At 42.9% G+C, this 14,527-nt stretch overlaps 1 protein-coding gene across 4 annotated transcripts in view; it reads left to right on the forward strand.

Moving 5' to 3' along the window:
- The window catches only part of CRTAC1 (cartilage acidic protein 1), a 503,192-nt gene that overhangs the window by 283,152 nt on the left and 205,513 nt on the right, over positions 1-14,527 (forward strand). For all 4 annotated transcript variants that reach the window (XM_072129951.1, XM_072129950.1, XM_072129948.1 and 1 more), the window contains exon 4: positions 10,554-10,690. In XM_072129951.1, the coding sequence (XP_071986052.1) occupies positions 10,554-10,690 (137 nt within the window). The remainder of the gene's footprint in view (positions 1-10,553; positions 10,691-14,527) is intronic.

Below are 14,527 nucleotides of genomic sequence, written 5' to 3' on the forward strand. Positions count from 1 at the left end.
AGAGTTATCAATATTAATGCCGAGCTGTGAGGGTTTCCATTGAGCAGCAGAACACATTGATCTCTATTGATGGATCATAACGGGAGCATTTAGCGAGGGCTCAGGGTTCAGGTCCATAAAGGGATTTAAAGATCTCCCATTGCTCCGGACATAAGATTGAGTGATGCGGGAGATTTGTCCATGAACTTGATTAAAGGGGATGTCCACTTTCAGAAAATAATGGATATTGTTTGTGTAGCGATTACGTTATAGAATTTTAGAATATACTTTCAGAATCAATTTCTCCCAGATTGTTGTCATTCTATACAATACTTCAATGTGGATAAAAAACAGTTCCTGATCATGTGATCAGGTGCACAGCCTGTTATATCCCTGGTCATGTGATGTCACACAGGTGCATGGCTCGTTATATCCCTGGTCATGTGATGTCGCACAGGTGCACAGCTTGTTATATCCCTGGTCATGTGATGTCACACAGGTGCACGGCTCGTTATATCGCTGGTCATGTGATGTCGCACAGGTGCACAGCTTGTTATATCCCTGGTCATGTGATGTCACACAGGTGCATGGCTCGTTATATCCCTGGTCATGTGATGTTACACAGGTGCATGGCTCGTTATATCCCTGGTCATGTGATGTCACACAGGTGCATGGCTCGTTATATCCCTGGTCATGTGAAATCACACAGGTGCAAGGCTCGTTATATCCCTGGTCATGTGAAATCACACAGGTGCGCAGCTCGTTATATCCCTGGTCATGTGATGTCACACAGGTGCACGGCTCGTTATATCCCTGGTCATGTGATGTCACACAGGTGCACGGCTCGTTATATCCCTGGTCATGTGATGTCACACAGGTGCACGGCTCGTTATATATCCCTGGTCATGTGATATCACACAGGTGCGCGACTTGTTAAATTCCTGTTCATGTGATGTCACACAGGTGCACAGCTCATTATATCCCTGGTCATGTGATGTCACACAGGTGCAAAACTCATGTGATGAAACACGGCAAGGCTTGTTATAACACACAGCTCTGATTACTCCCTGTGATATAACACGGTTTTTATCCACCAGAAGTAAATAATGAAGCTTCCTGATGAAGGACAGCAAGCAGAGATCTAGGAAACCCTGAGGAATTTGTACAGAAAGTATATTGGAAATTTATATAGTAGATGACCCTGTTAAGATCTAATATGGGGGTTAGGGCACTGGCCGCAAGAGCTTACCATCTATGAAGTCACAAAGGGTTAAAGTACTTGTGGAATGGAATGAGCCCTGGCTATTCATGTTATAACCCTAAGATATGATAACCTGGGTGACACTAAGCACCCTATGCCTCTGTTACCCCCTGAGTTACGCCCCTTCCTTTAGGGTTGGCTATGGATGCTCTTCCAATGGCAATACTGTAGAAGCAGTAACTGTTCCGCCATGTAATGTTATGTCATGTTGTCTTATCAGAAGTGGTGCCCACTCATCCACCATCACTGCCGGGCTCCTGTGCTTTCATACAACTAGATAGAGATTATTAGGGACAACTTACGGTTATTGACCTTCAGACCTCCCCAATCACATCTGCCAATGGGGTCTGAGAAGTTATTTTACTATTGGAACGGTTTCCTCTGTCCTGGCATGTGGGAGCTTCCTGAAGGCTCCTGGGGGCTCCTGGGTAATTCACATGGCCACGCCCATGGTGCACCGGTAACGATAATTTGCATATAAAAAATGAATCAGGATGAGATGAGTGTTTGGGTCCAAGTAGAACTATACTATATATGTCTGGGTAGTAAATTCCCGGAGCAGATTTCGTGGTGGGCCAATCATGATGACATCTGGTAGCGAGCTCTGCGTTAATGAAGTTATCAGAGGAATTAATCCCTTACATATGGTACGTTTCCTTTCCTGCGTGGTTTCATTACATTCGGAATGACAATTTTCGAGGGAGTGGACGTTCCGCTCGGTGGTTTACGTTGCAGGCAATAGCGACGCACTAATCGGAATGAAGCAAAATCCAAGGATTTGCCCCTGATTTATCTTGTATTATGTAAAACATAACAAGTAAAGAAAAAATTAGTGAAATGTAGCAAAAAATGCACAAAATGAATGTAAATGTGACCTTGTAACACGTCCACCAAATGTAGCTCGTTGCATCCTTGAATAGGTTCTGTTACGGCGATTGGGGCACAGTTGAAGCCCCAGCATTCTCCCAGGATCATTGCCATTCGTTTAGGCACCAAATATACCCATAAGGCTCTCCAGTGTTAGGCGGGTGCAAGCAGTCATCCACACACTGCCCACATGACAATAGTGGGCAGTGTAAGTACCTCCAATTACTTGGGGACAAATAAGACAGAAAAAGTTCCACCTGCTCCAGTGACCTATTGATGGAAGTAAAAAGTTGGAGTCAGTTGGGTGGGTTTTTTTGGCTAAAAAATATTGTTTAATTAATACCCCTGCCATAGAAATGCATACCCCAAGGCTTCTATCATTATGTGGGGTAGGAAATAAGAGGGACAGAGATATTTTACTGCATATAAAGTAAATATGGGTGACCATGGTAGCTGTCAGATGCTGCTTCTTGTCTTGAAAAACAGAGTGCAATATCGGTGCCCAGGCTTCAGCGCTATCCTGTGGCCGAAAAGTATGGCAGAAGATTATTTTTGTACTTAGTTTGCATTCTGTCCTGCACTGGTCTGAACACTGCCTTATTTCACACCACACTCATCTTGAACCGGGACTCTGATATCTCATAAAAGTATTGTCTGTTGACTTCCCAGTGCTTGCTATAAGTCTCCTTTGCTAGCTTTTTCTGCTTTTCATTACATTGTATCTTCTGACCAGCCAATAGTCTCTTGATTCTGTACTGCAGTGTCCTCTAGGTTTACATCTGTATTTGTATGACTATTCTGTGTGCTGTTTCACTTTGGCGTAGGAAGGGAACATCTACCAGTTGTCACCTGCTGCTTAGGGTAGTGCAAGTAATTAGGTAAGGAACAACTAGGGTCAGTGTGGCTTTAAGGCTCTCTGTTTGTGTCATCAATACCTTTCCATCTTTGTTCCTTCCCTTACCGCAGCAATACACAGAGAATCTGGAATGGGAAGACTACACAGATTTATGAGCACTTGTGAGATTTCTGATATATTGATCAATCTGAGAATTTGATAATTCAGGCGCCGTTCCAAAAAGACAATAGTTATTGCAAGTAAAGGACGGAGATATTGGTCTGTATTGCAAAATCATGGGTCTTAGCCGTGACTAAGAACGGTTTGTCCGTTTGAAACGCGTCGGCAAGAAACACGCTTTGGATTTTAGGAGTTGCCTTTGACACGGCCGGATTCGGAATGTTTTGCATGGTTAATAGATGTATTCCCTGTAAACTAAGGCAATAAAGAGTTAACTCTATACTTATCTCACCCACATTGGATCAGTGGAGGTTGGACAGATTGGGATCGGAGCTGGCCCAGCCTGTGATGTCATGTTCTGTGGTCACATGGCTGAATTGTAATCCCTTTCACGTGCATTGGACTGAGTCGCAATACTATGGTTTTGTGCTTAATGGACAGTGGACACTTATCTGAAGTTTCTTAAAAGCTTTAAAGGGAACCTGTCACCAGGGATCTCATTTTCACTAAACACAGGTGCTAAAGTCCATTACACCTGCAGTGCACATCTGCCTCTCTGCCTTCTTTAAGTATTTGCATTGCAATATAATTGTGTGTTATCACTTACTTTACACCCTGACAGAATCCTCTAATTAGTCCCAGGGGTTGGGTTTTTGTTTGGATGCATTTCAGAAAACAACACATGACTTGTGTGTGCTGCAGACTCCTCAGCTCTCAGCCCCCACCTTTGTGCTCCTGTACAACACCTCTCTCCTGCTCACAGCCTGGTGAGATGACATCAGTGGGAGGAGCTGTACAGGACCACAAAGGTGGGTGCTGAGATCTGAGGAGTGAGCAGCACAGACAAGTCATGTGTTGGTTTTTGATGACCTGTCCTAAATTGAGATAACCCCTTTTACCACCTGGGGAATTTAAGGGTGGCGACTGCTTATACTACAACAGGTTAACAGTGTCACCCATATCATACCCTGTTAAAGTTTTCCGTTTGTCAGCCGGAGCTCCAGGTCGTGTCCTGTAGCTACCAGCAGAACAAGGGGCCATGGTGTCATCACTGTATTCACTGATAGGTTAGGTTGTAAAATCCCTGGTGGGCTAGAGTAGTGAGAGGGAACAATGTGCTGAAAAATAGTGACCGAACAAGATCTGAATAATAAGCGTCCATCCTGCTCCAAACCAAAGAGGGATCAGAGGGACAACAACCCTGACCAAAGCTGTACCCGCCCGTTACTTACAATATACATTCACTAAAGACAATCCAGAACCAAGTATCATGGAGTATGAGACCAGCGCTGGGCCCCGGAGGCTGTTATATTCTGCATCTACAGCTTTAAAGGGATATTTCCATCTCAGCAAATAAATGTTATTGTTTGTATAATACAAAGTTATACAATTTTACAATATAATTTCTGTATGAATTCCGTACGGTTTTCTAGATCTCTGCTTGCTGTCATTCTATATTGTTTATTTTCAGTGGGCAGAAATCTGACCATGATCACACAGGTGCGCGGCTCGTTATATCACACAGGTGCGCGGCTCGTTATATCACACAGGTGCACGGCTCGTTATATCACCTGTGTGATATATAACAAGCTGTGCACCTGTGTGATATATAACAAGCTGTGCACCTGTGTGATATATAACAAGCTGTGCACCTGTGTGATATATAACAAGCTGTGCACCTGTGTGATGTAACGAGCCGTGCACCTGTGTGATATAACGAGCCGTGCACCTGTGTGATATAACGAGCCGTGCACCTGTGTGATATATAATGAGCCGTGCACCTGTGTGATATATAATGAGCCGTGCACCTGTGTGATATATAACGAGCCGCGCACCTGTGTGATATAACAAGCCGTGCACCTGTGTGATATAACGAGCCGTGCACCTGTGTGATATAACGAGCCGTGCACCTGTGTGATATATAATGAGCCGTGCACCTGTGTGATATATAATGAGCCGTGCACCTGTGTGATATAACGAGCCGTGCACCTGTGTGATATATAATGAGCCGTGCACCTGTGTGATATAACGAGCCGTGCACCTGTGTGATATATAATGAGCCGTGCACCTGTGTGATATATAATGAGCCGTGCACCTGTGTGATATATAATGAGCCGTGCACCTGTGTGATATAACGAGCTGTGCATCTGTGTGATATATAATGAGCCGTGCACCTGTGTGATATAACGAGCTGTGCATCTGTGTGATATATAATGAGCCGTGCACCTGTGTGATATATAACGAGCTGTGCACCTGTGTGATATAACGAGCCGTGCACCTGTGTGATATAACGAGCCGTGCACCTGTGTGATATATAACGAGCTGTGCACCTGTGTGATATAACGAGCCGTGCACCTGTGTGATATAACGAGCCGTGCACCTGTGTGATATAACGAGCCGCGCACCTGTGTGATATATAACGAGCCGTGCACCTGTGTGATATAACGAGCCGTGCACCTGTGTGATATAACGAGCCGTGCACCTGTGTGATATATAACGAGCTGTGCACCTGTGTGATATAACGAACCGCGCACCTGTGTGATATAACGAGCCGTGCACCTGTGTGATATAACGAGCCGTGCACCTGTGTGATAGAACGAGCCGTGCACCTGTGTGATATATAATGAGCCGTGCACCTGTGTGATATAACGAGCCGTGCACCTGTGTGACCATGGTCAGATTTCTGCCCACTGAAAGTAAACATAGAAGCTTCCTATAGAATGACAGCAAGCAGAGATCTAGAAAACTGTGATGAATTGATACAAGAATTATATAACTTTGTATTATACAAACAATAACATTAATTTGCCGAAATAGAAACATCCCTTTAAGGTCTCACAGACAAGACAACACGGGTTAACCCTTTTCTTGTCTTTCTGTATCTTCCTATTATAAATTAATAATAATAATCTTTATTTATATAGTTTCATCAAATTCCGTAGTTTTATAAATCAACTTTCAGCTCGTCATTCCCGTTTTTGTCTCTGTCATTTCTTTATCTCCTTGTCTGTCTGTCTTCATCCTTTCTTCATCCTTTCTTCATCCTTTCTTCATCCTTTCTTCATCCTTTCTTCATCCTTTCTTCATCCTTTCTTCATCCTTTCTTCATCCTTTCTTCATCCCTCTCTTATCCCTTTTTCTCTCCCTTTGCCTCTGTATTTTCCATCTCTTGCCTTCCCCATCCCTTCTCTCCATGTTACACCCTTCTCTCCATCCTCTCTCCTCCCCGTCTTTCCTTTTACACCAAATAAGAAGAAAACATTGTTGCAGCATAAACAGAGAAATCTACAGAAGAAGATTCTATTCTTGCAGGATTTTCTATTTTTGTTCTCTCCCTGATGTTTACACCTTAGAACATAAATGAAGTTATCAGTGGGGCTCAATCTGCGGAGTCTTTATGACTCTATAGGACAGAATTATTAATATTTATTCTTCACATCAGCCGCACAGCGTCAGACCTGAGCAAACAAGATGATTGTTGGGGGATTGGAAGTAGAGATGAGATATAAGACTAGTAATGAAACCTGTGTGCAACTCACATCAACAATATCCTCCTATCTATCTCCTATCTATCTATCTATCTATCTATCTATCTATCTCCTATCTATCTATCTATCTATCTATCTATCTATCTATCTCCTATCTATCTATCTATCTATCTATCTCCTATCTATCTATCTATCTATCTATCTCCTATCTATCTATCTATCTATCTATCTATCTATCTATCTCCTATCTATCTATCTATCTATCTATCTATCTATCTATCTATCTATCTCCTATATATCTATCTATCTCCTATCTATCTATCTATCTATCTATCTCCTATCTATCTATCTATCTATCTATCTATCTATCTATCTCCTATCTATCTATCTATCTATCTATCTATCTCCTATATATCTATCTATCTCCTATCTATCTATCTATCTATCTATCTATCTATCTATCTCCTATCTATCTATCTATCTATCTATCTATCTATCTATCTCCTATCTATCTATCTCCTATCTATATACTATCTATCTATCTATCTCCTATCTATCTATCTATCTATCTATCTATCTATCTATCTATCTCCTATCTATCTCCTATCTATCTATCTATCTATCTATCTCCTATCTATCTATCTATCTATCTCCTATCTATCTATCTATCTCCTATCTATCTATCTATCTATCTATCTATCTATCTATCTCCTATCTATCTATCTATCTATCTATCTCCTATCTATCTCATATCTATCCATCTCCTATCTATCTATCTATCTCCTATCTATCTATCTCCTATCTATCCATCTCCTATCTATCTATTTATCTATCTATCTATCTATCTATCTATCTATCTATCTATCTATCTCCTATCTATCTATCTATCTATCTATCTCCTATCTATCTATCTATCTATCTATCTATCTATCTATCTATCTTCCTATCTATCTATCTATCTATCTATCTATCTATCTTTCTATCTATCTATCTATCTATCTATCTATCTATCTATCTATCTGTCTATCTCCTATCTGTCTATCTATCTATCTCCTATCTATCTATCTATCTATCTATCTATCTATCTATCTATCCATCTATCTCATATCTACCTCATGTATATTTTTGTCTATTTATGAATCCATCCATCCCTTATTTTCCTATCTATCATCTATCTACCTTTCACGTATCTATTGATTTATCAATAAGACTGATGCAAAATCTTCACTTCATCTAACTGTTGAAATCACCATTTGGTAATAACACTGTATATATTCCTAGATGTAAAATGTGATAATGAAAAACAATATTCTCGCCCTACATCGACACGAAAATCTATCATGTTTGGAGAATTTTCCATGTATATTTTATAACAGCTTCCCCCTTGTAGTACCACTTTTTACCACTAAGGGCAGCAGATATCTTCCATACACAACAATAACAATAATAATAACATCAACAACAAGAATAATAATAACAATAATAATAATGATAGCAATAATAATAATAACTTTGTTATCATATTCTCTGAAAATCAGACCTCACAGGGGAGTAAAATGGGCTCCTACTCACATGAGCTTACACTCTACACCCGCCTGCAGGAGTTTACACCTGATTCATTTCTGACACTTTTCATGAAAATGCTTATATATTGTATTGTCAGACTGTGAGAGGTTCTCTTCTCAGTACTGTGCTATGGTATGCGGTGGTGCTAGGGCTGATACTATGTTAGGTGGAGATACTTTGTTACATAATAGCAGTGTATAGGATGGTCCATCCTCTGAAGGGTCCTTCTAGCTCAAGGGGCCCGCGCTAGTTTCTCCAGTGGTCCGGTCCTTACCTCTCTGGGTCTCTCTGTGTTGCTTATTCATCGCCCCTGTTAGGTCTCTTCAAATATGACTTTTTCAATAAAGTCAACTGTATCGTGTTAGCCAACCTGAAATAATAAGCACATGGTTACTGCAGTCCAGGGAGAGGACATCTCTTCTTCAAGGGTCCGGCCGGAGTGACTAGTAATGGGGCCCTTGACTTATACTAACAATTAGGCTCCTACAATATCAATCAAATCCAGATCTTTCAGTTAGATCATCTGGAAGTCCTACAGTAGGGCATCCTGACCTCTGCCCTGTCCTGACCTCTGCCCTGTCCTGACCTCTGCCCTGTCCTGACCTCTGCCCTGTCCTGACTTCTGCCCTGCCCTGTCCTCTGCCCTGTCCTGTCCTAACCTCTGCCCTGTCCTGACCTCTGCCCTGACCTGCCCTGCCCTGTCCTAACCTCTGCCCTGTCCTGTCCTGACCTCTGCCCTGACCTGACCTGCCCTGTCCTCTGCCTTGTCTTGTCCTAACCTCTGCCCTGTCCTGACCTCTGCCCTGACCTGACCTGTCCTGTCCTAACATCTGCCCTGTCCTGTCCTGACCTCTGCCCTGTCCTGTCCTGACCTCTGCCCTGTCCTGTCCTGACCTCTGCCCTGTCCTGACCTCTGCCCTGTCCTGACCTCTGCCCTGTCCTGACCTCTGACCTGTCCTCAGGTGAAGCGTTATATTGTAGGCTATGGAAGTTGTGTGACCACCTTTGCCTCCGATCTGCCAGTAGACTTTAGTTTATTCTTTGACTTGTTTTGTGGTATATACTGTGTGTCCAAGTAAGAGTTAATAGACCCACCAACCCGACCAATAAACCAGACGTGATGGTCTGGGGGTTTTGCTTTGTACAGTATAAGAGAGTCTGTTGGTTTGATTGGATTTTTCCCTTGCAGGTAAGTAGCCAGGACTGTAAATCCGCTGCCTGATAGGTAACACGTATAAGAGGATGTCTCAATGATAGATTCCCTCAGACGTTGTGTGGTGGAGCTCAGGAGGACATTGGCCGGACAGCGTTACAGAGCGCCGACCGCGACTGTTACTTCTCCAAATCGATACAATTACACAAAATTACTGATCGGATGAAGGAATCCATAGACCTCCATAGACCTCTTCCCTCTTATTACAGTCATAGCTCCAAGGTTTATCTATTATATTTGTTTTCAAAATACCATTAAAAAGCAAAAACACTTTTTTCATTTTTTTTTTAAATAATACTGATTAATAGGGAAATGTCCTGGACCTATTGTTACCCCATCAAATCCTCTGGGAGTTCTGCAGGGAACCCGGGAATTGCAACTATTTCCACCCTTACACCACCCCCACGCCAAGAGAGGATGGAGGGGCATGAAGGGGGTGCGGCCGGGGGGGGGGGGGTGACCTTGCCCTGCACCTCCCCATAAATTGTAACCTGCACCCAGACACAGGCTGGAACACAATTCTTCACCCGGCCGGACCTGGAATGGCTCAGCCGCCTGCCGGATTTATCCAGAGATTGGAGCCTTATCTAGAGAGATGGAAGGGGGAGGGGGGGGGGGGCAGGGGACACACTTCCCAAAGTCTACTTACCCTGCCCTTGCTCTGGGTTTTATGGCGCAGTTAAGTAGTTCCAGTCTTTGACACCTTCTCCTGTACAAAATTTCCTAGGGGCTATGGGACCCACCTTGGCCAATGAGTTGCCTCTTTGGACAACAGGGCATGACTTGTGATGTAGAGGGATGAACCTCTCGTGGTTTGAGGAGGCCACTCATTGGCTGAAGTGGATCCCATGACCCCTGGAACTTCAGGATCGCAGCCAGTGGAAACTTAAATTCCTGGAGCAATGGGGTCAGGACCATCGGTCGCACAGAAGACTATAAGAACCGGGCTCAGAGATCAGAGGAGAATGCTAGGGATTCAGACTCCGGAGAGATCAGAGGAGAATGCTAGGGATTCAGACTCCGGAGAGGACGAGGCTGGACCTCATCACTATCAGCTCGTGAAGGTGGTGAAGTCCTTTAGACTTTGAGGTCATATATTTCTGTGTTCTGACATTGACCCCTGACCCCTTGTTTGATTTTGGAATTTTTTGCTCTTCTCTGCAGGTATGGCCACCTACTCCGACAAGTTGTTTACGTTTCGGAATGGGCGCTGGGAGGACATACTGAGCGATGACATCAATATCCGCAGGGGAGTCGCCAATCGCTTTGCGGGACGTTCAGTGGCTTGTATCGATAGAAAGGTAAGGGGGGGGGGGACTGGGGGGGCATGACGGATTCTAAGTAATTAAGTTCCTAAAAAGGATAAAATATTGAAGTTGCCGCCTCCCTCTGCCGGGCATTGGCTGTTCTTGGCTGAATGCGTGTATTATCCCTGTACTGTGACATCACTGTGTGTATAATCCCTGTACTGTGACATCACTGTGTGTATTATCCCTGTACTGTGACATCACTGTGTGTATTATCCCCGTACTGTGACATCACTGTGTGTATTATCCCTGTACTGTGACATCACTGTGTGTATTATCTCTGTACTGTGACATCACTGTGTGTATTATCCCTGTACTGTGACATCACTGTGTGTATTATCCCTGTACTGTGACATCACTGTGTGTATTATTCCTGTACTGTGACATCACTGTGTGTATTATCCCTGTACTGTGACATCACTGTGTGTATTATCCCTGTACTGTGACATCACTGTGTGTATAATCCCTGTACTGTGACATCACTGTGTGTATTATCTCTGTACTGTGACATCACTGTGTGTATTATCCCTGTACTGTGACATCACTGTGTGTATTATCCCTGTACTGTGACATCACTGTGTGTATTATCCCTGTACTGTGACATCACTGTGTGTATTATCCCTGTACTGTGACATCACTGTGTGTATTATCCCTGTACTGTGACATCACTGTGTGTATTATCCCTGTACTGTGACATCACTGTGTATATTATCTCTGTACTGTGACATCACTGTGTGTATTATCTCTGTACTGTGAAATCACTGTGTGTATTATCCCTGTACTGTGACATCACTGTGTGTATTATCCCTGTACTGTGACATCACTGTGTGTATTATCCCTGTACTGTGACATCACTGCGTGTATTATCCCTGTACTGTGACATCACTGTGTGTATTATCCTGTACTGTGACATCACTGCGTGTATTATCTCTGTACTGTGACATCACTGTGTGTATTATCCCTGTACTGTGACATCATTGCGTGTATTATCTCTGTACTGTGACATCACTGTGTGTATTATCCTGTACTGTGACATCACTGCGTGTATTATCTCTGTACTGTGACATCACTGTGTGTATTATCCCTGTACTGTGACATCACTGTGTGTATTATCCCTGTACTGTGACATCACTGTGTGTATTATCTCTGTACTGTGACATCACTGTGTGTATTATCCCTGTACTGTGACATCACTGTGTGTATTATCCCTGTACTGTGACATCACTGTGTGTATTATCTCTGTACTGTGACATCACTGTGTGTATTATCCATGTACTGTGACATCGCTGTGTGTATTATCTCTGTACTGTGACATCACTGTGTGTATTATCCCTGTACTGTGACATCGCTGTGTGTATTATCCCTGTACTGTGACATCGCTGTGTGTATTATCTCTGTACTGTGACATCACTGTGTGTATTATCCATGTACTGTGACATCACTGTGTGTATTATCCCCTGTACTGTGACATCACTGTGTGTATTATCTCTGTACTGTGACATCACTGTGTGTATTATCCCCTGTACTGTGACATCACTGTTTATTATATCTGTACTGTGACATCCCTGTGTGTATTATTCCGGTACTGTGACATCACTGTGTGTATTATCCCTGTACTGTGACATCACTGTGTGTATTATCTCAGTACTGTGACATCACTGTGTGTATTATCTCTGTACTGTGACATCACTGTGTGTATTATCCCCTGTACTGTGACATCACTGTTTATTATATCTGTACTGTGACATCCCTGTGTGTATTATTCCGGTACTGTGACATCACTGTGTGTATTATCCCTGTACTGTGACATCACTGTGTGTATTATCCCTGTACTGTGACATCGCTGTGTGTATTATCCCTGTACTGTGACATCACTGCGTGTATTATCCCTGTACTGTGACATCACTGTGTGTATTATCCTGTACTGTGACATCACTGCGTGTATTATCTCTGTACTGTGACATCACTGTGTGTATTATCCCCTGTACTGTGACATCACTGTGTGTATTATCTCTGTACTGTGACATCACTGTGTGTATTATCCCCTGTACTGTGACATCACTGTTTATTATATCTGTACTGTGACATCCCTGTGTGTATTATTCCGGTACTGTGACATCGCTGCGTGTATTATCCCTGTACTGTGACATCACTTTGTGTATTATCCCTGTACTGTGACATCACTGTGTGTATTACCCCTGTACTGTGACATCGCTGTGTGTATTATCCCTGTTCTGTGACATCACTGTGTGTATTATCTCTGTACTGTGACATCACTGTGTGTATTATCCCAGAACTGTGACATCACTGTGTGTATTATCTCTGTACTGTGACATCGCTGTGTGTATTATCCCTGTACTGTGACATCACTGCGTGTATTACCCCTGTACTGTGACATCACTGTGTGTATTATCCCTGTACTGTGACATCACTGTGTGTATTATCCCTGTACTGTGACATCACTGTGCGTATTATCCCTGTACTGTGACATCACTGTGCGTATTATCCCTGTACTGTGACATCACTGTGTGTATTATCCCTGTACTGTGACATCACTGTGCGTATTATCCCAGTACTGTGACATCACTGTGTGTATTATCCCTGTACTGTGACATCACTGTGTGTATTATCCCTGTACTGTGACATCACTGTGTGTATTATCCCTGTACTGTGACATCACTTTGTGTATTATCCCTGTACTGTGACATCTTTGTGCGTATTATCCCTGTACTGTGACATCGCTGTGTGTATTATCCCTGTACTGTGACATCACTGTGTGTATTATCCCTGTACTGCAACATTACTGTGTGTATTATCCCTGTACTGTGACATCAATGTGTGTATTATCCCTGTACTGTGACATCACTTTGTGTATTATCCCTGTACTGTGACATCACTGTGTGTATTACCCCTGTACTGTGTCATCGCTGTGTGTATTATCCCTGTACTGTGACATCACTGTGTGTATTACCCCTGTACTGTGACATCACTGTGTGTATTATCCCTGTACTGTGATATCACTGTGTGTATTATCTCTGTACTGTGACATCACTGTGTGTATTATCCCCTGTACTGTGACATCACTGTGTGTATTATCCCTGTACTGTGACATCACTGTGTGTATTATCCCCTGTACTGTGACATCACTGTGTGTATTATCCCTGTACTGTGACATCACTGTGTGTATTATCCCTGTACTGTGACATCACTGTGCGTATTATCCCTGTACTGTGACATCACTGTGTGTATTATCCCAGTACTGTGACATCACTGTGTGTATTATCCCTGTACTGTGACATCACTTTGTGTATTATCCCTGTACTGTGACATCACTGTGTGTATTATCCCTGTACTGTGACATCACTGTGCGTATTATCCCTGTACTGTGACATCACTGTGCGTATTATCCCTGTACTGTGACATCGCTGTGTGTATTATCCCTGTACTGTGACATCGCTGTGTGTATTATCTCTGTACTGTGACATCACTGTGTGTATTATTATCCCTGTGCTGTGACATCACTGTGTGTATTATCCCTGTACTGTGACATCACTGTGTGTATTATCCCTGTACTGTGACATCACTGTGCGTATTATCCCTGTACTGTGACATCACTTTGTGTATTATTATCCCTGTACTGTGACATCACTGTGTGTATTATCCCTGTACTGTGAAATCACTGTGTGTATTCTCCCTGTACTGTGACATCACTGTGTGTATTATCTCTGTACTGTTACATCACTGTGTGTATTATCCCTGTACTGTGACATCACTGTGTGTATTATCCCTGTACTGTGACATCACTGTGTGTATTATCCCTGTACTGTGACA

The sequence above is a fragment of the Engystomops pustulosus genome, chromosome 11 (genome assembly GCF_040894005.1).
Source record: "Engystomops pustulosus chromosome 11, aEngPut4.maternal, whole genome shotgun sequence".
In the NCBI taxonomy this organism is placed as follows: domain Eukaryota; kingdom Metazoa; phylum Chordata; class Amphibia; order Anura; family Leptodactylidae; genus Engystomops; species Engystomops pustulosus.